This window comes from Mauremys mutica, chromosome 9, assembly GCF_020497125.1.
Source record: "Mauremys mutica isolate MM-2020 ecotype Southern chromosome 9, ASM2049712v1, whole genome shotgun sequence".
NCBI classification, from domain to species: Eukaryota; Metazoa; Chordata; order Testudines; family Geoemydidae; genus Mauremys; species Mauremys mutica.
The window spans coordinates 33,818,134-33,844,905 of NC_059080.1; the positions used below are offsets into that span (position 1 = coordinate 33,818,134).

Here is a 26,772-nt window from a genome sequence, read left to right on the forward strand (position 1 = left end):
AGTGCTCTGTATTGATTTCTGGGTACTGTGACAGGGCGGGTCTCACCACTCTGGTGCCTCCTGCCAGCTGTCATGGGAAATAGCTCTGCTCAAGGCACCCTCCTCCCCACCATCACTTTTGTTCCAGGATCCGTGCCCCTCTCAGGACTACAGCATCCTCTTCAGTGACACTGCACTCTGGCTGTGCTACACCCTGTGTACCCCCATTCCAGGGAACCTGAAATCTCTGTCCACCCACTCCCTCGATGGCAACTGCAGTCCACTAGCCGCGGTCCGCTGCACCAGGCCAACTGGGAGTGGGAGCCGCCATCGGCGGAACCTGCGGACGGGGCAGGTAAACAAACTGGCCCGGCCCTCCAGGGACCTTCCCTACACAAGCGGCATCCCAAGTTTGGGAAACACTGCCTTAGAGCCCAGTGTGGGGCAGATGCCCCATCACAGTTTAGTTTAAGGTGCTCCACTCATGCCCTTATTATGGTGGAGTCCATATTTGTTCATCTTTAGGGAATGCTGAAAAATACTTATTTTTTAAATCAGGAATTTAGAGATGGTGTGAGTTAAGTTATGTGTAACGGATTATTCTAGGAAGATTTAATTTATTTTTATGGGAAAGAAATTTACTATAGGTAGCTTGTATCAGTAGTTAATATATATATTTAATTGATTTTACCCTTGGTTTTTGTATTTAAATATTGTAAAACTGTTACGAGCCATTGGAATTGGCTCTTTAAAAAAATCAAGCTAAATACATGAATAAAACTGATTATTTTCCTAGATCTTATGATTAATAAAGAAAATACAAATTTAATTATAATAGCAGTATAACATCCATATGAAGGTTTTTAGACTATTATTATAGCTGTCCCAGCATTTGCAGTTAGAGCAGCAACTGATTTCAGACTGCTTTCTGGACGACCGTATGCATCCAAATGAAACTATAATTTCAAAGCATTCTCTCCCAGCCCTGGCTGAGAACTCAAAGGCAGAATGTACACTAGCTTTTTTGGCAGCAGACATTCATTTTTTTGTCTTGAATATTAGGTCTTAATGAAAATATCTGAGCCATGGGTAGATGCCGAAATGCATTGCTACAGTGTAGTTAAAGCTAATTAAGGTTTTTTTAAAGAGATAATTCAATTAAAATTTAATGTAATACAATATTAATACACATTCGACTCCGTGTTTTTATATTCTTTTTTTAAAGAAGACAGGTTTAAATAATGTTTAGTGCCAAGTTTTGCACTTGGATGTACCTATGCAACTGTCAGTAAAGTCAGCAGAAACAGTATGAGCACATTTTAGAGCAGAAGTGGGCCTCTCTTCTTCTAAATGTATGCCTTCAAGTTGCATACATACCATTTGTCAGTTGATTGCATGTGAGATTTTAAAACAAATGTAATTGTTTCCCTTTCTTTAAACATATTAGCAGGACCATAGATGGCTCAAGGGGGTGGCAATGACTAACAAGTGCCTACATCGAATTCACCATTTGGAATGATGCCCAAATAATTAAAAACAAAGTTCCCAATCCTGCAATCTGCCTTGGCAGACCCCACTTAGGTCAACAAGACTCCATACAAATGCAAGGGTCTGCTATGCAGAGCTGATACGAGTACTGAGGCCAAACTTATCCATGGCAATTACTATCTGGGTAGTGACCTACCACTTTGTAAAACAAATTAGTGGTCTCAGTCTATTTTCAATTTGACAGATGTCCACATTATAAAACTATGTGACTCAGTTGGGTCTTGTTGACACTGAACAACGTAGCTCTCTGCTGTACTGAATTGTGCATGACTCTGTATTTCAGATGACTCAGAATGTTTCTGTTGCACTGCCAAGTCTGGGCAATGTTCTGAGAGAAGGGGACTCACTATATATATACACCAGAGAATAGGAGATTGTGCACTGAGCTATGGGCCAGGTAATCAAGAGGTCAGCTCACCTTTACTGGCTACTGTTTATAATATCTCTGTACATCACAATCCTTATTACTGAGCAAGGTCCCATAGCCCCTTGTAGTACACTGTAAAAGAGGAGGATTGGAGACCCTGAATTTAGCCTCCAGAAAGACCTTACACTTAGCACAACTTTCCTCCAGAGGCTGTAGGATTTTTTTCTTTTTATGGCAGTCTGTATGAAATTCTTCCATTCAACAGTAACAATCTTAAAGAGATTTTTAAAAAAGAGAGGAAATGCTTTGCAATACATTCCTCATCAGGATACTTTATGAAGCCCAGTGAGGAAGGTTCCTCCTTTGCTTAGTTACAAAGAAAAGAAAACCTTACATATCTCAAAATCAGTTCCTAGCCATCCTGTGGCCTCATTTCAGTGATCATCAGTGGAGAGTTTGAAGGTTGAATGGTATGGTGAGCATTGAGATCTTAGAGGTTGTTCTTGCAGTCCAGGCTTAGTGCAGTCTGCATTGTTCCTGCTTGTGCTGTACCTAGTCTATGGATTATAGAGGCCCTCATTTTCCAGGACTGCCCGTGATGGATTTGGTAACAAAGACTCCCCTCAAGACTGTCACCTGTTGAGCTGAGATACCACTGAGAACAACCCTCCTGCCAGAACAGATGCCCCTCTACTTCTGTCTTGCTGAGTTAGACACTCCAGTCAGCTCCAGCACAGACCCAGAGGTTGAGCCATGCCTCTCTGCAGTTAACTGAGATCCACTCAGCCAGGGGCTTCTCAGTTAACAGGGGCTTTCCCAACACCCAGTGTTCAGCCTTTCTGGGAGCCTGAACCTCAAATAAATCCGTTTTACTCTGTATAAAGCTTATACAAGGTAAATTCATAAATTGTTTGCCCTCTATATCACTGATAGAGAGACATGCACAACTGTTTGCTGCCCCAGGTATTAATCACTTACTCTGGGTTTATTAATAAATGAAAGTGATTTTATTAAGTATAAAAAGTAGGATTTAAGTGGTTTCAAGTAATAACAGACAGAGCAAAGTAAGTTGCCAAGCAAAATAAAGCAAAAACACGCAAGTCTAAGCCTAATACATTAAGAAACTGATTACAGGTAATAGCTCATTCTCAGAGATGTTCCAATAAGCTTCTTTCACAGACTAGACTCCTTCCTAGTCTGGGTCCAATCCTTTCCTCTGGTCCAGTCCTTGTTAGTTCCAGCAGACATTCCAGGTGGGAAGAAGGGGTTTTCTCATGACTGGCAGCCCCTTTTGTCCTGCTGTACCCCCTTTTATAGCTTTGGCACAAGGCGGGAGGCTTTTGTCTATGCTTGTTCCCCCCCTCCTCAAATTATTAAGGTGGATTCCAGTATCATGTGACATGGTCACATGTCACTGTAAGATCCCTAGTCTCCATTCTTCCTGGGTTGGCCCACATATACATGGGAAGTCTTGCTGGTAAATAAACCATTTACAACCAATTGTCCGAGTCAGTGGGAGCCGTCAAGATTCTAAACCACCATTAATGGCTCACACTTTGCATAATTACAATAGGACCTCAGAGCTATACTTCATATTTCTAGCTTCAGATATAAGAATGATACATGCATACAAATAGGAGGAATATATTCAGTAGGTTATAACCTTTGTTATGTTACCTTACAAAAGACCTTTTGCATAAAGCATATTCCAATTACATCATATTCACACTCATAAACCTATTTTCATAAAACATATGGAGTGCATCACACTGCCATTAACAGCACTTAGAAATTACCTACTGAAAGCTGTTTAATTAGATTAGCCTTATTCTTTCCAGAATTGGGAGATCTGAGCTCTCTCACCCTCACACTTCTTCTTTCCTTTTTAAACTCAGTAAATGATAGACAAAGGGTGGGTGCATAGTTGTGTTCACACATGCACAGCACATTTGGAGGAGAACAAAATTATTCAGCCTGCAACCAGTTAAGATGTCGGTAGCAGACACATTTACAGGGACATCTTATATGTAACATTCAATATTGCCTAGGCAAGAGAGGCTATAAAGATTCAAGGATTTGAGCTCTCTGTATACCAACTTCTTCCACCTCATGTGGAGAATTCAGTAATTTCTAGTAATATCCTGCAGCTACATAACAGTTTTGGTACTTTTAAAGGGATCAAGAAATTATTTTACATACTTAACCCAGGTTTATATGCAGAAGATACAAAAAAGCTGCACTGGGGATTATTCATTTACATTTTCTGAAGCAAACAGACTTCTTGCACAGTAAAGGATATCCTTACCGGTAAAACAAAAATCCCATGCATTTTACATTTTTTCACCTGTTTCTCAGTTTTTCCAGGGAAAAACTGCCATGTTTTCAGTACAGCAGTAACCAGATTTCATCTGTAAAGCACATTTTCCAAATAGTTGAAAAATAATTGTATATAAGTGATGATGAACTACATTTAATAGGATGCAAGAATGTATCTGAATTAAAATGATGTTTAGTAAAGGAATTTAAAAGTGTTTTTTATTCATAGTATTCAAGATTTCTTTTCTTTTCTCTCTTCTTTCTGCTTTTACCTTATCGCAAGTTCATCTAAAATAATAATATTGACCAAAAATCCCCAGAAGACAAAAGATTCTCCTAAAGAATTTATGTAATGAAAGTACATGCCATGTTGTACTAGGTCTTGATTAAATAAATAATTGAACTTAAGTGAATACACATCTGTTTAATTGGTGGTAATTGATTCTTATATGCTTTCCTAATGAGGTACGGTACTTGAATAATTAGTGATGGTAAAAGTGAATATAGATACTTTTACAAAATGTCCAGGGTTTAAGCAGTTTTCTGTCAATTATCCCTTCTTTTGTTTCTGAAGTGCCACGTTTGCATGGCACCACCTTTTCTGTTGCAGAGAACATATCGAACTGTGTTTTTGCTAATGAAAATAGGCATGCAGTTATTTCTCTTCCAAGCTCTTTTTTGTTAATCTGAATGATACTCCTTTGATATTTTCAAGCAGGTTTCCTTTTCCAAGCAGGAATCTTTTCATAAGGATCACGGTAGTCATGTAAATATCGTGGTTTACATGTTAATTGCACCCCAGTGGGAACCACTGTCCCAGTGGGATTAGTCTCAGAAAAAAACAGATTCTTGCCTTGTGTGTCTTTCTAGGGGAGAGATTTTTTTAAATCAGTGGGCCACATTTCTGGCCAGTACAGACTGGTGCTTGCAGAGGACTTGCATTGCCATCCCCTCCTCCCAGATATCAAAGTGGGCTTGCTCTGGGCAGCAGTTCCATTACTAAAGTTCATGGCAGTGGAAGCTAGGCGGACTTTAGAGTAGTGTTTCCCAAATGTTTGAAAACAAAGCCCCACTTCAGGAAATTGACATTAAGCACAACTTTTTCCTCCTGAAATCCATCCACAATGTAGTGTTAGAGCCCTACATGTCTCTATTCATACATGTTCTCTACTCCACACTTCGACGAGAAAATTGATGGAGTTGTATGATATTTCCTCTCCTTTCTGACATGTGTTTATGAGCAGTGAAATAGCAAACAAAACTGACATTTAAAGTATCATCAGGTGAGTTAGCACCCACTGAAATTACTGTGATAGCTATTGTATTGGGGTCTCTCCAAACACAGATAGATACCTATACATTGATTGCACTCGCTTCACATTTAGAAGATTTTCTGTGCAACCATACCAGCTAGAGACTGACTGACTTATAGAACATGAAAGCTGAGACTCTAGAGAACAACTGAAAACTCCTTCCGTGACCCAAAGCTAGTTCTCTGCACTCCACACTTGGGAAACACTGCCTTAAAGTGAATCAAGCCCAAGAATATATGAGCACTTAAGCAAGCACCTCCTTAGATGGTTAGCTAAACCCATGTAATTGCATATGAAATTGAAACTTACAGTTGTGATCCGTGTTGTCACATTAATGCTATTGGGGCAGAATTCTTAGCCTAAACTTTAGGGGCATCAGTTGATGAGGCAGTCAATCTCTGTTGATAATTATTTAAGCTGCTACAGCCTCACATTGAAGAGTTCATTTTCTTACTGTAAACAAGAGTTAAATTTTGAAAGATACAGAGTAAAGTTGTATAGACCAAAAGGCACAGTAAATCATCTGCAGTGTCACAAGTGCCCTGGACAAAACAAAGTTAAAATAATATTTTTCCATGGGCTGGCTGAAAAGTGGCAGCTGAAACCCTTTGCCCTGCTGCATGTTTATACCCAGATGTTTGGTTTATTGCCAAAAACTCTGCTTCATTACAAGAGCTGACTTTATATCATTCAGGCCACAGTCACCATTGTCTTCTTAGACATGAAGGAAACTGTAAATTTCACTCTTTTCTCTTTGGTTAGTTCAGCGGTTATTACTAGAGCATGAACCATCTATCTCACTGTAGCTTCACCTTATATCCTAAGTGATTTTGATTTAAATTTCTAGTACATCTTAAATAAATGAACCCTTTATCAATAATTAACAAGGAGCAGTACAAAAGTGAGCTGGCTAATTAAATATTAAATAAAACATGTTATTTATACCTTAATTCTTATGAAGCACTTATATTGCCATTTATTCTAATCAATATACTTTAAATTCTAGGCTATTCATTACACTTAACATATTTATATTAACATTGAAGGGTTAATCATAACTTCACAGTACTAAATATCTAAGTAATTTAAAGTTTAGCAATGGGGCCCTTTAGCAAAGTGTCATTTATAATTTGGAATAATTTACAACAAAATAAAACCTAGTCACTAATTTAAATATGAATCTAGAGGCTGAATGAGCTCAAGCAGGAAAGTTTAAGACTGCAGATGCTGCAGTATCATTCAGTCCAAAGTTATTAGTCTGGAAGTAAAACATCTTTTGTATACCTGGCTAATCACTTTTGTTGTCTTTCACTTGAACAAGAATTCCAAGAAAAAACATACAATGTTGTAAGTAGAAGAGATGTATTGTAGTTCAGTGAATGCATAGCCTAATTCATCTCTGTATTGAGATGTTTACTTTAAGGGTATCTTTATTCTAAAACTTTATCATAGTGAGCCTCTTTGAGCGTTGAGAAAATGATTGCACCTCCCCATCACTTACTAAAACAATATGGGAGCAGTGGAAATGTAAAGGTGGTGATGGCCCCACACCCAGCTCCTTTCCCCTAACCTCCCAATCACCGCCCCACACACCGAACTCCCCTTCCCAACCCCTTGGTTGTCCCCTACCCAGCTCCCCACCTGGAGATGTTCCTGACAATGGGGCTGCAGCTGCACAAGTGGCTGCCTGGGGATGCACTGCACCCTGCAGCGCAGCACAGCTGCCCCTGCACTGGGGAGCGGGCTTGGGTGTGCACGGCTCCAGCCCTGGCTCGGTTCAGCCCATTTGACTTTTGTGCTGGGAGGGGTGGCTACGGAGGGCTATAGCAAATTTTGGGGTGGCTTTAGCTGCCGCAAGCTCCCGCAGTGCCGCCCCTCACTCCCTCTGCCAGCCTGGAGCAGCAGGGCTCCAGCTGTCCCCTGTATCCCCCGCCGCTGCCTCACGGGTGTGCATGGCTGTTCTGTACAAGCTCCAGCCAGCCAGGGCTGACAGTGGGGAAAAAAAAAAAAGAGAGAGAGAGAGGCACACAGCTCTTGCCTCCCTTGACACATTCCCATGCCTCCCTTGGGAGGCCCACTCCATCGTTTGAGAACCACTAAGTCATTGTGTACGCCCACTGGCAGAAATTTAGGCACCTAGGGGACTTTAGCAGCAAAACTTTATTCCTCTAAGCATTAAGGAGGGGTTTTGAGGATCTAAATTTTGGATTTAGGCACCTAAGTGTCATTGAAAGCAGAGGTGAAAGTAACTTACAGGACTTACCGGTATTGCCGGAGTCCTGAGGGGGGCGTGGCCTCATCCGGAAGAGGCGGGCCTCTCAAGATTTAAAGGCCTTGGGGCACTGGCTGTGGCCGCTAAATCAACCTGGGGCTCCCAGCTGCAGAGGTGGCTGGGAACCCCCAGGGCTCAGGGGCAAATTAAAGGGCCGCCATGGAGCACCAGGCCCTTTAAATCCCCACTGCAGCTCCAGCTGGAATCTAAAGTGCTCAGGGCTCCCGCAGCTTCAGGGAGCCCTGGGCCTTGCCGGGCTGGGGCCAAGATTTAAAGGGCTCTGGGCTCCCCGCAGCTGTGGGGAGCTCCGAGCCCTTTAAATCCCGGCCCCAGCCCTGCCGCTGGAGCTGCAGGCAGGATTTAAAGGGCTCGGATCCCTTTTTATCCCGGCAGCGGAAGCCGGTGCAGTCTGGCATGGTGTACTGGCTCTTGCTGGTACGCCGTACCGGACCAGACCAGCTTACTTTCACCTCTGACTGAAAGTCAATGGAACTTTGGTGCCTAAGGCCCAGAGCCTCAAAGGTGTTTAGGTTTCTAACTCCCATATAAATACCTAAATACCTTTGAGGATCTGGGCTTAAGTGCCTAAGACATTTTTGAAAATGAGATCTAGGGTCCTAAATCAGTTAGGCATTGCAACACCTAAATACTTTTTAAAATCTGGGCCCTGACTTCCAAACTCCTGTCTGCATTTTAGGTGCTTAATTATGATTACAAATCTGGCCCTGATTCCCATAAAACAGATGTGAGCAGTGTAAAATTTAAATTATTGCCTAGTATAAAATCCAATTTTAATCTTGGTCGTACTTTATATTAAGGCTCCATTTATAAAGAGGTAGTAAATGATTAATAGCTGTTTAATCAGTTGTTTCTTATAGAGTCCAGAGGCCAACAGGGTACTTATAACTAGTGCTTATAACTAGCTATAATCCCTTCTAATGATGTGCTGCTAAACATCTAGTACCACATGCTACTTGTGTCTGTAACATGTTTATAATCTACTGACATTTTGCATATTACGTTTTCATTTATAAATAATATATGAAATGTGACTGTACTCTTAAATGGACAGTCCTATATTACCTGTACACATTGACTAGCTAAAGGGACATTCTTATGTCACTCCTCTCTCCATCCAGGCAAAAAGTGTGAGGGTGGGGTGAAGAAACCCTGGAGCTGCAGGAGGAGACCAGGTGCACTGAGGGGCCAGGACAGATGTCAGGCTGTGGGGGCACAAAATTAATTCATTAGAATTTTTGGGGCTGGGAAGAAGTTGGAAGCTTAGTCCCTGTAGACAGCAAGTTATAATTGTATCATTTGTAATTTGATCTCAGTTGGGTCTTCCAGCAAGAACTCCTTTAGCAGAGACCAACGTCACCTTGCTGTATAAATTTAGGCAACACTGTAATAATCATACACACTTTGGTGGGGGGGCAGTGAGAGTTTGAAAATCAAAAGACCAACCAAAAGGACTGGTATAATCTTTGTATAAATACTCCTGTTTTGTGCCAATAATATCATGATTTTGGGAGTCTGGGTCATGATTTTGAAGCTTTTCAGGTTACCATGTATTGGGCTGGCCAGTCACAGCAAAGGAAGGCTGAAAATTGCACAGTTACCAGACCCTGGATTGGCTCTTTGATAAGGGCACACTGGCCCAGGATGCTTGGCATGTTGAAAAAACATCCTGATCAATCTAATAAATGGCCTGTGCTGCCCCATTTGATTTTTGTTTGTTTAGCCTGGCCTGAGGGCCTACTGGTTGTTTTCAATATGTTTGTGAATTACTGTAGCAGTGTGCATAGCAGTATTTTCTAGCTTGTGTGGTTCATTAAGTAGACGTTGAAAGCCTGCTTCTCACAATTGCTGAGGACTCATAAGTCACACTGAAGTTAAAGCTGTGGGTACGCCGCGCCCCTGAAAAACTCAGGTCCAAGAGTTGGATTATATTCTTGCATGCTCACTGTTACCTAATAGCATCGTAATCTGGGGCCCAGCAAGTCTGTCCTTGTCTTATTTCTGGCTTTGTCTTCATTGCAAAAAGTGTGGGGTTTTAGCCATCAAAATAGCTGTCTCAGCGTAAAACCCTAATGGACACAAGGAGTTTTTAACCTCAGTGTAGCTAGTCATGGTGATTTCTATAACTGCCACCTGAATTTGTGTTGAGCTACTACATCAAGGTAAAACTACCCAGGCCTTGTCTTCACTAGGTTTTTACATTGAGATGCCTAATCAAGTTAGCTATCTCAGTGTAAAACCACACCTTTTTTATTTTTTCCAGTGAAGACATAGCCTCTACTTAAATTTCAGAATAGGAATGCATTGGTAGAAAATGGACGCGAGGTGGAGCCGTCACCCTCCAGCAACCCTGCCAATGATCTACCTTTACATTTTCTGAAATTTGTCGGGAGTTGAACTAAAGCATTTCCATTTACTTGAGTGGGAGTTGTAGAGCTATATCCAAAGAAACTCTCCCAAAATGTAAGGGCAGATTCTGTTTATAGAATTGAACAATTCAATTTGGATTAAGTGCCTCATCCCAGTTCTGCTCATTTTGAGATATGATGTTGAATTAAACTATTTGTCCAAGGTATCAAAATGTTGGGAAGGATTTTTCAGTTTCTGATCAGGACGTAACATTCATAGATTCATAGATTCTAGGACTGGAAGGGACCTCGAGAGGTCATCGAGTCCAGTCCCCTGCCCTCATGGCAGGACCAAATACTGTCTAAATCATCCCTGATAGACATTTATCTAACTTACTCTTAAATATCTCCAGAGATGGAGATTCCACAACCTCCCTAGGCAATTTATTCCAGTGTTTAACCACCCTGACAATTAGGAACTTTTTCCTAATGTCCAACCTAAACCTCCCTTGCTGCAGTTTAAGCCCATTGCTTCTTGTTCTATCCTTAGAGGCTAAGGTGAACAAGTTTTCTCCCTGCTCTTAATGACACCCTTTTAGATACTTGAAAACTGCTATCATGTCACCAACCCAATTCTTTCAGCCTTCCTTCATAGGTCATGTTCTCAAGACCTTTAATCATTCTTGTTGCTCTTCTCTGGACCCTCTCCAATTTCTCCACATCTTTCTTGAAATGCGGTGCCCAGAACTGGACACAATATTCCAGTTGAGGCCTGACCAGAGCAGAGTAGAGCGGAAGAATGACTTCTCATGTCTTGCTCACAACACACCTGTTAATGCATCCCAGAATCACGTTTGCTTTTTTTGCAACAGCATCACACTGTTGACTCATATTTAGCTTGCGGTCCACTATAACCCCTAGATCCCTTTCTGCCATACTCCTTCCTAGACTGTCTCTTCCCATTTTGTATGTGTCAAACTGATTTTTCCTTCCTAAGTGGAGCACTGCGTTTGTCTTTGTTAAACTTCATCCTGTTTACCTCAGACCATTTCTCCAATTTGTCCAGATCATTTTGAGTTATGACCCTATCCTCCAAAGCAGTTGCAATCCCTCCCAGTTTGGTATCATCTGCAAACTTAATAAGCGGACTTTTTATGTCAATATCTAAGTCGCTGATGAAGATATTGAACAGAGCTGGTCCCAAAACAGACCCCTGCGGAACCCCACTTGTTATACCTTTCCAGCAGGATTGGGAACCGTTAATAACCACTCTCTGAGTACGGTTATCCAGCCAGTTATGCACCCACCTTATAGTAGCCCCATCTAAATTGTATTTGCCTAGTTTATCGATAAGAATATCATGTGAGACCGTATCAAATGCCTTACTAAAGTCTAGGTATACCACATCCACCGCTTCTCCCTTATCCACAAGACTCGTTATCTTATCAAAGAAAGCTGTCAGATTGGTTTGACACGATTTGTTCTTTACAAATCCGTGCTGGCTATTCCCTATCACCTTACCACCTTCCAAGTGTTTGCAGATGATTTCCTTAATTACTTGCTCCATTATCTTCCCTGTCACAGTTAAACTAACTGGTCTGTAGTTTCCTGGGTTGTTTTTATTTCCCTTTTTATAGATGGGCACTATATTTGCCCTTTTCCAATCTTCTGGAATCTCTCCCGTCTCCCATGATTTGCCAAAGATAATAGCTAGAGGCTCAGATACCTCCTCTATTAGCTCCTTGAGTATTCTAGGATACATTTCTTCAGGCCCTGGTGACTTGCAGGCATCTAACTTTTCTAAGTGATTTTTAACTTGTTCTTTTTTTTTATTTTATCTTCTAAACCTACCCCCTTCCCATTAACATTCACTATGTTAGACATTCCTTCAGACTTCTCGGTAAAGACCGAAACAAAGAAGTCATTAAGCATCTCTGCCATTTCCAAGTTTCCTGTTACTGTTTCTCCCTCCTCACTGAGCAGTGGGCCTACCCTGTCCTTGGTTTTCCTCTTGCTTTTAATGTATTGAAAAAAAGTCTTCTTGTTCCCCTTTATTTCTGTAGCTAGTTTGAGCTACTTTTGTGCCTTTGCCTTTCTAATCTTGCCCCTGCATTCCTGTGTTGTTTGCCTATATTCATCCTTTGTACTCTGTCCCAGTTTCCATTCTTTATATGACTCCTTTTTATTTTTTAAATCATGCAAGATCTCCTGGTTAAGCCAACGTGGTCTTTTGCCACATTTTCTATCTTCCCTACCCAGCGGAATAGCTTGCTTTTGGGCCCTTAATAGTGTCCCTTTGAAAAACTGCCAACTCTCCTTAGTTGTTTTTCCCCTCAGTCTTGATTCCCATGGGACCTTACCTATCAGCTCTCTGAGGTTACCAAAATCCGCCTTCCTGAAATCCATTGTCTATTTTGCTATACTCCCTTCTACCCTTCCTTAGAATTGCAAACTCTATGATTTCATGATCACTTTCACCCAAGCTGCCTTCTACTTTCAAATTCTCAACGAGTTCCTCCCTATTTGTTAAAATCAGGTCTAGAACAGCTTCCCCCCAGTAGCTTTTTCAACTTCTGAAATAAAAAGTTGTCTGCAATGCAGTCCAAGAACTTATTGGATAATCTGTGCCCCGCTGTGTTATTTTCCCAACATATATCTGGATAGTTGAGGTCCCCCATCACCACCAAATCTTGGGCTTTGGCTGATTTTGTTAGTTGTTTAAAAAAAGCCTCATCCACCTCTTCCACCTGGTTAGGTGGCCTGTAGTAGACTCCTAGCATGACATCACCCTTGTTTTTACCACTTTTAGCCTAACCCAGAGACTCTCAACACTTCCGTCTCCTATGTCCATCTCCACCTCAGTCCAAGTGTGTACATTTTTAATATATAAGGCAACACCTCCTCCCTTTTCCCCCGTCTATCCTTCCTGAACAAGCTGTACCCATCCATACCAACATTCCAATCATGCGTATTATCCCACCAAGTTTTAGTGATGCCAACAATGTCATAGTTGTATTTATTTATTAGCACTTCCAGTTCTTCCTGCTTATTACCCATACTTCTCGCATTTGTATGTAGGCATCTAAGATACTGGTTTGATCTTGCCTCCCAGTTTTGCCCTGACCCTCCTTTTTCTCTGCCATTATAGCTCACGCTCTCTCTTGTTTCCGACCCATCTCCCAGGTCTCCATGTTCCGCACTTACCTGTGGGCTTTGCTCCCCTGTCAGGAAACAATTCATTTCATGCTAGACTGAAATCAGAGGTGGCAGGAAGCCTGTTCTTGAAAAATCTCCACCCTAAGGCTGCAGGCTCAGAAAGTTCTGATAGCTCAGATAAGTATCTAAATTCTTCAATGCATGTTCAGATTGAACCCAAACAGAACAGATGGAGGGTCTCCCATTATTAATGTATGATTTCTGTCTTGGCCCAGTAGAGAATGGGACCTGTATATCAGACTGAAGAATTAAAGAAAGCTGCCTAGTGCTTTAGTGGGTCTTTGAATAAAGGGTTTCAAAGCCTGGAATAATCACTCTCTCTCTTATTTTTCTTCAATTTATTGAAACTTAAATATTCATAGCAATCTGCTCCCAAAGGTATTTTATTATTAAAGCAAAAAGGTAGAGTATATTATAACAGCAATCATTTAGGATTTCTACATTAAAGCGTCTTGCTGCTGACCTCATTAAAGCAACCCAGCTTATACTAACAGACCATTTCAACTTTCTTTTTTCCCCCCTCAATTTTTACTGTCACTTCTGGTCTCTTACATAGCTAAGGTTTCTAAAATATGTTACCCAAGTGGCTAGTTTTGGTCACCAGGGTAATTCTGGACCATAATTTCCCTATATTAGGGCTGCATTCCATCTTAGATTGAGTACCACCTCCTGCACAAAAAAAGAGAGATCCATTTCTTATTAGCTGTTGGCCAACATGAGCAGTTTAAGGGTCTCATCAGCATCACTCTGGTGAGTTCCTGCTGAGCAGATAGCATTAAAAATGCTACTGGAGCTTTTTTAATAGGAAATGCTTCAGTAAATGAGAGGCACTTCTTGCTGCTGACAGAATAGCATTGGCACCACAAGCTATGTATTCGTGTATGGGTTGTGTTGTGAAAATATGAAAAATAGCTCAGCGATGGCATAATTATGGGCAATTTGCTTAATTATGTGCTAATTGTTGCTTGCTTTGTAATGAAACAAGAGTGTGCTAAATGTAATGTTGGACGGTTCACATCCAGAACATGTCATATTCAGGACTGGCTTTTTGTTAAGACTTCAACTAGATAACTTAGGCTGCCTAAATATTTTAAGTTATGTGTTTAACTTGTTTCCTAATTTTCCTTTTTAAAGGTAGTCCTCTGTATGCACCAAAGCAGGCACAAAGCCAGCACTGATACCTAATCTACCTTTAAATGTACTGTATGTCTATACATTTCTATCTACAGATATCCACATGCGCAGCAAACATTAATGAATAAAGCCTCACATGCCTGTGAGATAGATAAGCATTCTTGCCCATGTAATACAGATGGGGAAACAGAGGCATGGGCATTTTCAGAAGAATTTAGCACATTGGGTGCTCAGCTTTTTTGAAAACTCATGCATCAAGCTTAGAAGCTGAGCATGTTTGAAAATCTGACCCCAAGTAATTCGCTCAAGGGCACATGGAAAGTCTGTGGCACAATGGTAACAGGAACCAGATGTCTTGACTGATTCTTACCCATATGATCATCTTTTTCAGCATCAAGTGTCACAGAACTGATAGTCATTCATAAACCGTGTACAAACCTCAACAGCGAGAAACAGAAGTTCTACATCAAAGCCAAACCTAATGAGAATTAGCAGTTGATAACCCTGGCTTTTTAAAACGCTCTCAGAAAAGTGTTCTTCACAGTGGAATATAGAGAATGCTGCTTTGAAATAGCGGCACTGAAATATACAGTTTTGTTGCAAACATACAGATTTCATGTGTCTATGCCTGTTTGTGTGAATTTTGGGTTCTTGGGTTCCTTTACGTATTGAGAGGAAAAGATTACCTTTCTGTGATTCTTTGTTTCAACCTGAGCAATTAATGCTTGGGGGGAAAAGTAGTCAAACAACATTTACATGTACTGTATGTACCATCCTGCTCTTTCTTTGGTAAAAAGCCTATCTGCACATATTTAGAAAAGCAAATAAGGTTAAATGATCAGTTTTTGAACTGAAGACTGGCTACTGGAAATACTGGTGTTTGAAACTTGGCTTTTACATATCTTTATTGAAAACTGCTTTGCCCTACAAATGACAAAGGCTGTGGAACAATGAAGGAAGCTTTTTAGCTATTGTGCTTCCAGTTAGACTTGACTGCTCTGAGAAGACAGGAATTCACGTGGCAGAGTAGTCCTTTAAAAGTGTTCTTCATTCTGGGGCAGACAAATAAAATAAACATGATCCCTCAGTTAGTTGCCAAAAGCAATCTAAGGTTCAAATAAAAATAGTAAGTGTATTTTTGTGAATGAGTACAGTCCATTCTGTGAACTGAAAATGCTCTCTTTCTTTAAAACACAACTCACACTATCAATGGGAAAGATGCAAGAGTTGGTGAGGGTAGATGAGCGCTCTAGAGTGGGGATCCATAAGGACAGAAATATCAGAACCCAATCTAGGTCTACTTTTTCCAATATTGTTTATTATTATAAGCAGATATTGAGAATATATTCTCCTCTTCCTGATTTCAGGGAAAATAGCCCAACTCCTTCTGGCATATGAGAGGGAACTCTAGAGATTCTGCATTGCAGTAGCAAGTAGAAAGCAACACGTGGCTATTGAAAATATGATCTTCAAAAGCTACAAGGCAGGAAGCATCAAGGGCCTTCTTCAGTTCATCTGGTGGAGGCAGAACTAGGTGCCAGTGAGATTGGTGAGGTGATGTACCCAGGATTTCTCACAAAAATACTAATGAGGCAAGGGACAGAATGAGAACCAGTGTTTCGAGCTCTCGCCTATCAATCAATAAAAGGGGTTCAGGAAAATTCAGTTTCACCCTTAATCCAACAGTGACTTGTCAGTGCTGCTTACCAATCGAGCTTTGTGAATAATGGATTTTTAGTTCGCTGGCAGTTCTGAAAAAAAAAAAAAGTTTGACAAAAATGTTTGCCCAGCTCTACCTGTCACAGCTATATACATGCACACGAATGCCACAGCCACCAGAGGGAAGCCAAAGGAGTGAATCCAGAAAGCACCATGGTCAGTCATGCTGCCTCTTGCAACCGGCCTCCTAAACTTTGAACTTCACACTTACCTTAGCTGTGCAGCCTCTTTATTCCTCTCACTTCAACCAGCAACCCCCTTCTGAGATGAGAGAGCTAAATCTTACGGTGAGTGGGAACATAACTGCATAAAGACAATGATCTTTTTTCTGTTCTAGATCAGTAACAATGATCCACAATCAGAATACTCAGAAATCAGGTGCAATATTTATGCTTCAGCTGGTACTCTTAGTATAATATTTCACCTGTGTGAAGCTCCTCTTTCCTATTAATAGGGAATCATAAAAAAAAATACTCTATGACTAAATCCTAGTTTAGACATCAATGGAGCACCAGTGCCAAATTGCTATTCAGGGAGGCCCAAAATGGCAAAGAAAAGAGAATGACAAAATAGAAGGAAAAAGGAGAATGAATTAGTCTCAGAAAGAAAAAAGATACATAATACTGCTTGGAAAAAGCAGGTACAAAAAAGATGGTGCCTGGTGAATATTCATGCAGAACACTCACTATATTTCATTTTAGGTTCAGCCAAGAGCTGATGAATTATGTTCCAACAATGGTTCTTATTTCATTGGGCTAAAAACATAATATTTCATACTGCTGTCTTTTTTTTTTTTTTGCTCCTTACCAAACACAGACTGTTTTGCATCCCAATTATCCTTGCTAGCACATTTTATTGCTGAAGATCAGTTGCTGAGGTTTTTCCAAGATCCCTTTACATGTAGATATTGGGGACCTTGCCTGTCTCACAATATATTCATTGTGACATCCTGAATTATTTTGATTTCCTGCAACATACCCAGTCTCCTGAGGATGATTGTCTCAGAGCTACACTGATGGTACCTCCTATACACAGCCAATTTAGATTGTTTTTTTTAAAATTATCTTTTATCTTTCAGATCTGTGGTTCTTTTGAAGCAAGACAGTTAGTTAAGGATCCTTATAAGCAATTTGTGTTTTTAAAATGAGCATAGTATATACATTTATTTAACAAAGCGTGTACTACACTGTGAGGGACATTTACTCTAAAGTCAGACATCCTGCAGAGAAGATTTTGTGGGTTTGCTTAAGTTTATTAAATGTATTTTATTTCCTCTTTTGCTCCCTCAAGTCCCCAGAAAAGATGGTTAGCTGAGATGGTGTTATCCCTCAGTACAATTTGTAAAAGTTGTACATTATACATATGTTATAATGATTAGGGTCTCTAGGCACTACCACACTCAAGGGCCCACTGTGCTAGCCTTTATGCAAACATATAGATAGGTGAGGTCCTGGCCACTGAGGGTATGTTTATACCGCAAACTAAGCTTTTCCATTCACAATTCAGTCTGACTTGGATTAACAAGCACTAAGGACCCAGGTCCTAGGACCCTGGTGTGCGGGGAAGGTCAGAACCTGAGTCCAGCTGTGACTCACATCCAAGCCCTGCCATTTTGAAGTGCGGGCACAGCTCAAACTTCAGACCCAAGTCAGAAAGTCTCTGTAGTGCATTATGGATTCTAATGCTATGAGACCCAGGATGACTTTGAGACCCAGGTCCAGCATTTGTAAAGCCAGGTTTGCAATGCAGTGTGGATGCTCAAGCATAGGGTGACTTCAGGGACTTCAGCTCCCTGGGGCAGGACCTGGGGGAGGGGGGCGGAGGAGGGGAGGGGTGTTGAAGACCGTGCTAAGCCTCTGCCTGGGGTGCTGCTGTGGAGCCTGCAGGTTCGGAGCGTGAACAGGCTGGAAATTCCTTCCCGCCACTCCAGAGCTTAGCTGAGGGGTGGAAAGGCTTCCCCATCCCAGCACTGTGCAGGGCTTTGGCACATGCAGGGCTTGGCTCCTCTTGGCCAGCGGGTCTTGGGCTTTCCCGAGATGCTGATCTAGCCATCGCCAGCTGGAACAGGGATGGAGTGGGGTGGGGCAAGGCCCTGCTGGCCAAGAGCTAGCATGCAGGTGGAGCTGCTGCATCTTCATCCCGCCACCACCCTTACACACCCACCCTGAGCAGCTGGTGAGCAGGAATCTGGTCAGCAGCAGGACCCACCAGTACTGATGGGGGAGGAGACAGAAAATAGGGGACAATTTACCCATTTTTAAGAAAAAGTCGGGAAACCAGCAGGAGGGCTTAAATACGAGACTGTCCCTTTAAAGACAGGACAGCTGGTCACCCTACTCAAGCACAGTCTTGGAAACACAGAGTCCACAACCTTGGGTCCCACAGACCAAGTCTTAGTGTGCAGTGTAGACACACCCAAAGAGTTTACCATCTAGGTGGGCAATCTGCGGCCTGCGGGCTGCACGCGGCTCATCAGGGTAATCTGCTGGCGGGCTGCAAGACAGTTTGTTTATATTGACTTCCCGCAGCTCCCAGTGCCTGCGGTTCACTGTTCCCGGCCAATGGGGGCTGCAGGAAGTGGCGGCCAGTCAATGTAAACAAACTGTTTTGTGGCCTGCCAGTGGATTACCTGTGCAGCCCACGGGCCGCTGGTTGCCCACCACTGATCTAGGGCCTCACTCCTGCACACAAGATCAGAGCTGCACAGTTTGCAGTATAAGAAATAACTGTATAGTATTTATGACTTATGACCTATGCTTAGATTTTGCCAGGATTCTTTTGTTAAATTTCTGCCTAAGCTGAAAATCAGAGAAATATATTTGTCAGTTAAGAGAATGTCTCTCTGCAAACATTTAAAGCAGGGGTCTCAAACTGGTGGCCCGCGGTGTTATTTGCTGTGGCCCACAAGCTCCCCGCCTCTCCCGGAGTTATTTCCTGCAGCTGCCAAGCTCCCCTCCCCTGCCGCCCCCCCGCTTCCAGTGCACCACATCCCCGCTCCTCTGCCTACCACCAGGTGTTTCCCACCGCCAAACAGCTGTTTGGTGGCGCTTAGTGCTTTTCAGGAGGAAGGGCGGAGGAGCGGGGAGCCGCACGGTCAGGGGAGGAGGTGGAGAAGAGGTGGGACAGGGGCAGGGAGGGGGCGGAATTGGGGCGGGGACTTTGGGGAATGGGTTGTAATGGGGGTGGGGAAAGGGCGGGGCCTCATGGAAGGGGCGGAGTGGGGGCAGGGCCAAGGGGGGGGCTTTTGTATCTTTATATGAAAAGATGTCAGTGGTGTGGCCCTCGGGCCAATGTACTAGTCCTCATGTGGCCCTCGTGGTGATTTGAGTTTGAGATCCCTGATTTAAAGTGTGTTCAGAACCCAGTGTTAATCTGGCAAAACAGCGCTCTAACTGATCTGCCAAAATGTCTCATTTCCGAAATTGGCCTATAGTCCACCATTGCCTCATCTAGTATCTTCATTGGAAATCATTGCTGTCTGCCATGTACTGCTATGCTTATTCTCTTCCAGATGTTGAGATATTAGTACAGTTTAAGGACTATATCATTTTTTGTTTACAGCCAAAAATTCATATGTACATAGACACATGTCCATTTTAATTTAAAATGAGGGACTAAGCATAGGTGCAGGAAATATCAAAGGTTTCACTAATGCTTGAAAATGGTCAAATTCTACTTGTATTCACATTGGTGTAAAACCAGAGTAACTCATTGAAGTCAATGACATATATGTGACTTACCCCAATTTTACACGCATGTAAATGAGTAGTACGCGCAATCCCATTATATAAGAACTTAAAGCAAACTTGACTACATGTATCTTAGCAGATGTGTCTACTAAAAGTTACTGTGAGATGCTGGAAAGACTGGAATAGTCCATCGGTAATAACTTCTGTGTGTGTATGTGCTCCTACACTGAGTCCTTCACTGACTCCTGCATTATGCCTAGTGCTATCCATCTGGCCCTTTACCCAGCATAACTGGATGTGTATTTCAGGAGTGCCAAATCATTGTCAGGATTAAATTTAAAAAAATATTGAGAGAGACTGACGAGAGAGATGCTGAACTGCCCAGTTTATCAGAACAAACTTGCTGTTTTGAACAACCAGATATTTCATTACCAAACACACACTTTTTCAATGTATTTTATGTGGAGTAATCCAGAGTTTGGTATTTTCATAATGCTAGCCAAGATATTTTATAGTAGACAATTTCCTACTTGGCAGTAGTAGTCTAACAAAAATAATTATATTCTGTATGTCCAACAGTATATACATATTACAGTACATCTCTAAGCATAGATGTACAGCCATTGCATGAAGGTAGATATTGTACATTTTAGCCATACTCAGACTTTCTAAAAATATCCAAAATCAGCACTGCAGTGTCTATTTGATATAAACCTAAAAAAAATAATAATAAAAAAATCTCTCTCAGAACCTTGCACTGCTTTAGTTTTAGAGGTTAGTTATTGCATAATTTATTTTTAAATATATAATATGGTAGAATCCATTTCTAAAAGTTCTTTTGGTAAAGGCTCAGAGGTTAAAAAAGGTTTTAAAAATTATCCTTTTTGGTAAGGGCCTGCTTGTTTAGTGATATGTAGCCAACACAAAGTATCTTTCTTTAAAAGCCTTTCGGCTGTTTTGGGATGATTACTCAAACAGTGTTCTCACAAAAAAATACATACATTCTGAAAACACTTGAATATAATGCACTGGTAGATCTAACTAAATGCATCATTAAAAGTTTCATTATATAGCAAAGTTAACAGCCTTTCAACGTAACTGACCAGCATTATTTCAGGTACAGTATGTTACATTTTATGTACTGTAAAAAATTGTCATGTAGTTTAAGTAACATATCTTTGAACAAATTAAAATGTCTATAATCCTTTTTCAAGTGCATGAAACCTGCTACATTTACACAAGTTATCGTGATTCAACACCTCATACTTTATAGAGGGCTGCAGTTTTTCCTCCTATTACCCTCTGATTCGTCAAGGTTTCAAATATAGAAGGCATGGAGAAATCAATTTCCTTTATGATAGCTCTTACAGTGTCTTTCATTCTTAAAACTCTCAAGCACATCTTTGAATCCCAGTAGACTATGTGCCCAGATTCATTTTACTTTGCCCTTTTTTTAAAGGGTCAAATGTTCAAAGAGCTTATTTAAAAAGGTCTTATTTAACAATGGTAAATTCTGTACAAGCCAATTCTGTGCAAACTTTCTAGTAAATAGGGGGTGAATTTATTATAATCTTTACAGGTTGATGTATAATGCAGGTGATAGTTTTGTGTCCAGGGAGGGAAAATAGTAGAACTGTGAGAACTTTAATTATATGGATACAAGATGTGGTATAGTCTCTATAGTAAATATTAATGTTTCTTTGTATACCTACTAATGAGCACTATGGCCCTTCGCATTCGCAACACATATGCTTAGTTTCCTTGCAACCACGTATAAGCATTTGCAGGATTGGGGCCCACATCAGTAGGCCTCAATCTGTTCTCAACAGAATCTCTTGAACTCTAGATAATCTCTTGTCATTTTTCCCCCTCCCCAGCTATTGAAGTTAATCTCCAAAAAGCCCTTGCTGAAGCTTCCGAAACCTGCACACAAGAATGTCTTATCCTAGGCCATTCTGACAACTGCTGGATGCCACCTTCTTTGACACAGTACCAACAATCCAACCCTCCTTTGCCATCATTTGGCTTCCAGCAAGGATGGGGTCGAGGAACCATACCCGAGGGAAGACACGCGCTTGGAAGGCCCATGCCGAAGGATGATACTGACAAAAGCCAAGGTGGTCCACGGCCCCAGTTCTACAACACCTGTGAAAGACATTGTACCACTGAAGATCCAGTCAAGGTGATTCCCCTGGCAAACTTCACTCCATCTCAACAGGCAGCAGTGTCTGGGAGTAACACCTTTATACATGAGCACCAGCTATAAAAGCATGTCTATTAAAATCAGCTATTTCAGGCTTTAAAGTGTAAGTGTATATAGTCACAGCCTAACAGTTAACTTTAGTGCATATACAAACCTGTTAGGCTTGTGGATATTTATGTAAATAGAATTCTGAATTGAATTTGAAGAGCTGAGTCCTTAGTACTGAGTTAAAGGAAATTTACCATAATTGTTGGTCAAAAGTATGCACAACAAACAAAACCCTGTTCATTTTATTTCCCCAACTGGGTCATCATAGCACAAATAACAACATGTTAGGGCAGGGATGGTTCCTCTATCTGGTAATTTCCTAACACATTTTGGGCACTATCACAATCTATATAATAGTCATATAGATTATTCTCAAATTCTCTTTTTTGTTTTATATGTACATTATATTTAACACATTCCTCAGGCACATTTCCATTTGTTCATCAGTCAATAGCAAAAAGAGATCAAGTAGGCAGTTTGTCAATCTATTACTCGAAATCTGTGTTTAAATGAGTGATTTAATTCTTTGGATGCAAGGCATTTTTACAATATTTTATGCTTTCTATGACAGGAAAGAGAAGTGTGTTAAAAGTCTTCCTGATCTCTCTTGCTTTTTATTTTAAGGTTGCACTCACTCAGCTTACCTGTATTCGTATTTTGGAAAAACAATTGCTTAAATGAAGCATGAAACTGAATATTTTATTTGACCTTAATGTGCTGTTGCTAAATAGATACGTCTGTAGTGATGACTGGACTGCAGTTTTACAAAGAGGGTTTCTTGCTTTCCAAGATTTGTTTTTCTAGACTAATGCAAGCTAAGTCGCAACCCATATTCCACCCGCCAGTTTTCAGCCATGAGTCCATCACTAATCACGTCTTTACCTTGCAAATTTCATATTGGTTAATGTCTTTGTGAATTGGGGATTACATAAAAACAGAAGGAAACTGGGTAGATGTTACAGCTGATGCAGTACCGCGGCTGTAAACTACTGTTGTCTAGAGAATATTATGGTGATTTAAATGTTAATTTTACAGCCCTATAGTCAGTCACTGCAGGTTTTCAGTGAAGAATTAAATATAACCTTAGATACTGCACACTAAACCTATTAGACTAAGGCGCTCTTGTCATTCTAGCTTAGTTTACTGAAGAAAATTACTGACATTACTCTGCAAAGAAAGAGGAAGCCAGGAGGTGAATGTTGGATGGATGTAATTATAAATACACCCCAATTATGCTATTCTACAGGAGCTCAAGGTGATGTACTGGAAAGATTAGGCAGTCTTGCCTGAACCTAGCGCTGGATGAGATACTCTTTACATAGCATAAAAGAAAGCTAGTAAATCCTATATTGGACACAAAGAAGATGTCTTTCTTAGATGAAAGAATTACAATATTTTCCTCCTGGTATTTTGTTTCTATCCATCCATTATGTCAGGAACGATACATACATTCCACTATCAAACAATTTTTTTCATAACAAAATCAGTTAAAATGCTACTTTAAATCAAGAGACAATCTAAGTTTGATGGGAGGGAGGGGGAAGGGAATGTGTGGCTACTTCCTGTGGATGGAATTCTGTGTAGGCTTCTTAATGTAACTTTAAATCTGTAATTTATAAACAAAAATATGTGTAAAAATGCTGTAATATAAGCTGCTTGTAAAATTTATAGAAATTCCAGGTGTTCAGGGTTCCAATGAATGCTAAGACAGCTTCTCTTATGTGCCCAGCAGGTATAAGTAGCTTTATATATTGTTGTCCCCACTGTAAATCTATTCAAATCACATTTAGTTTTAATGTGCAAAATAAAAGAAGCTTCTCTTTTAACCTATTGATAGGGTTTAATTAATGAAACCTCAGAATATCTAATGGTGTATTTTTCCTTTTTATATATATTTCTCAATAATGTTTAAGAAAGATGTGGCACACTGGCTTCCAGTTGCATGTAAATCCTGGAAAAAATGTTAATCCTCTGGATATTGACACACAATAGCTACTTCTAGTTCAGGCATAAGTAAGAATTTGACAAATTAATCCAGACTTAATCTATATAAAGGATTCTGTATTTCTTTATTGGAAAACTTGTGGTGGAAAACTCTCAAAAATAATTCTTCCTGTAAGATTTCCAGTCAGTCTGGAAATTGCAAGAGAATGTTCTCTGGTGCAGCATTTCACTGCCAAAATTACTGGATGTAAATTGGAAATTCATAGGCAGAATTTTTCCAAAATCAAAACAAAAATCACTTTCAGCTTTGGGTAGTCTTTTTAGTCTATTTTTATTGTTGTTCATGTTGGTTTTCTCCATAACTTATCCTCCTCACAAAAAATCACACCCTTTCTGTATGAAGTGGTTTGATTGGATCACTGAACTCTCTATACCCTTGTTTCTCAAGGATCGGTTTGTGGACTTGCACCGGTTCCTGAGATCTCCTTGACACAGTTTAGGAAGGCAGCAAGCTGGTCCCTGGTATCACAAAGATTAAGAAACACTGCTCTACACAACTCTGCTTTCTAAAGTATGGTAATGTTTAGGAAACAGACTTGATCCTTCCCCAGAGAACTTTAAGGGTAATTTTTCAGAGACCTAAAGGTTTTCTATATGCAGTCGTGCTGTAAAAAAATGATTTTGATTTAGAGTCTCATTTTTCACCAAAACTAAGAAGTTAAAGAAGAAAAATTTACAATGACAAATTTCTCAAGTGCCTTCAGTGAAGTGCTCTCTGTTAAGATACAGTCCATCCTGTGAAGAAGTTTGAGAATTTCCAGGATTCCTGCTACATCTAGTAGGACTTGGAATAGATAAAGATTCAAGTTTTAAAAGTCTTACTATTATTCCTCAAGCAACAGTCCTGTTGGCTTTTGTGGGGCACTGTATCACACAGGAGTCTACCCACACAGATCAGTGCAGGATGAGATCCTGCAACCAGAGGCATCCTGCACCCACACAGAACTCCCTTGAAGGAAGGATCCATTTTCAACATTTGTCCCCAAATCTGTAAGTTATTTCTTCATTTGTGGTCCTCTATGAAAGGTGTGAATTCCATTTGGATGGCTCTCTTGGCTGTTACTCTAAATTTATTTCAAACTTTGTCGATCATTTTAAGTGTAACATTCAAATTAAATACTGCTACTTACAAAGAATTACACTTACATTTCACTGTTTCTCCGAGAATTACAGCAAAATCGAACTTGATTATACTGTGGGTTGTTGCTGCCTAGTTATGAATTTGCATTAATCAGCCTATAACAATATATTAGTTTTAAAATTACCTATTTTCTGTTAGTTAGAAGAAAGAGATGCCTACCTGAACAGCTTTGGCTAAATTTAGTATGACTGTGATTTCCTGTAAATGTTTCAAAAGTTTTATGGTGTATTGCTTAAGAAATTCCAATATATGAATATAAAGGAGTCACAAGAGAAGTAAAACATTTTTCAGCATCGATAAATATGCCATAGAAAATGCAGTATAAGGCTGCAAAAATCAGTTATGATGTTATGACTTGCTTATAACAAGCAATAACAACAGAACAATTAAACATTTTATATATATATATCTATAATTTTAATTTTTTTGCTTGAAGCAACATTTTCCCAAAAGGCAAGCAGAAATGCCCTGTGTCAGTACCCAGAGGACTAACATCACTGTAGACTCTTTATACATCTTACATATAAACAATTTATCCAGACATGGACTGTACATTTTTGGTGTAATCTTATTTAGTCATTTAACTTATTTTACTTTATTTGTGTGAATTTGTGGAAAAGAAACAATCCTATATATGGTATACAGTACAATGGTAGTTATATGAATAGATTTGTTTCATACAGTGTAACAATAAAGGAAAACCTTTGCCTTCTTCAAACCGAGTATTGCACAGTCTTAACTGTAATTTTAAAAAAAAGTCTGACAGAGGCATGGCTGGTACATTTGTAAACATTTAATTAAAAAGGGGGGTGAGAAGGTCCTTACTTCATTTTAAAGAGGTCAGGGAGAGGAATTGTTTCATTTTGTTTTTTAACAATATGTACAGACTTAGGACATGTCTACACTCCAAAATTAAGTTGACCTAACTTATGGCAGCATACAGTTGCTGCAGTAATTACATCACTTGTTACCGTCTACACTTTACTCCTTGTGTCAGCGGTGCATTTGAACTAACAGTGTGGGCAGGGTCAGCTTTAGGCCGATTCCCCGGAATCGGGCCCCGCGCCTAAGAAGGCCCCGTGCCTTAGGCACCTTTTTAATTTTTTAATTTTTTTTACATACCCAGGCGCGGTCCAGGTCTTCGGTGGCACTTCAGCAGCGGGGCATCCTTCACTCGCTCCAGGTCTTCAGCAGCATTTTGGTGGCAGGGGGTCCTTCACTCGCTCTGGGTCTTCAGCGGCATTTTGGCGGCAGGGAGTCCGGAGCGAGTGAAGGACCCCTTGCCGCCGAAATGCCGCTGAAGACCCGGACCGCTGCCGGGTATTCAAATCGGGCCCCGCAGTTCCTAAAGCCGGCCCTGAGTGTGGGGCATTGTGAGACGGCTTCTGAAAGCCAGCAACAGTTGATGTAAGCAACACAGTGTCTACATTGACCCTGCATCAACCTAACTACATCAA

General features: G+C 40.6%; 1 protein-coding gene across 1 annotated transcript in view; it reads left to right on the forward strand.

Moving 5' to 3' along the window:
• Nucleotides 1–22,429, forward strand: part of PCDH11X (protocadherin 11 X-linked) — a 1,070,771-nt gene extending 1,048,342 nt beyond the window's left edge. Inside the window, exon 8 of the mRNA XM_045031029.1 lies at nt 21,797–22,429. Within this exon, the coding sequence (XP_044886964.1) occupies nt 21,797–22,185 (389 nt within the window). The 3' untranslated portion in view covers nt 22,186–22,429. The remainder of the gene's footprint in view (nt 1–21,796) is intronic.
• Nucleotides 22,430–26,772: the final 4,343 nt, after the last annotated feature.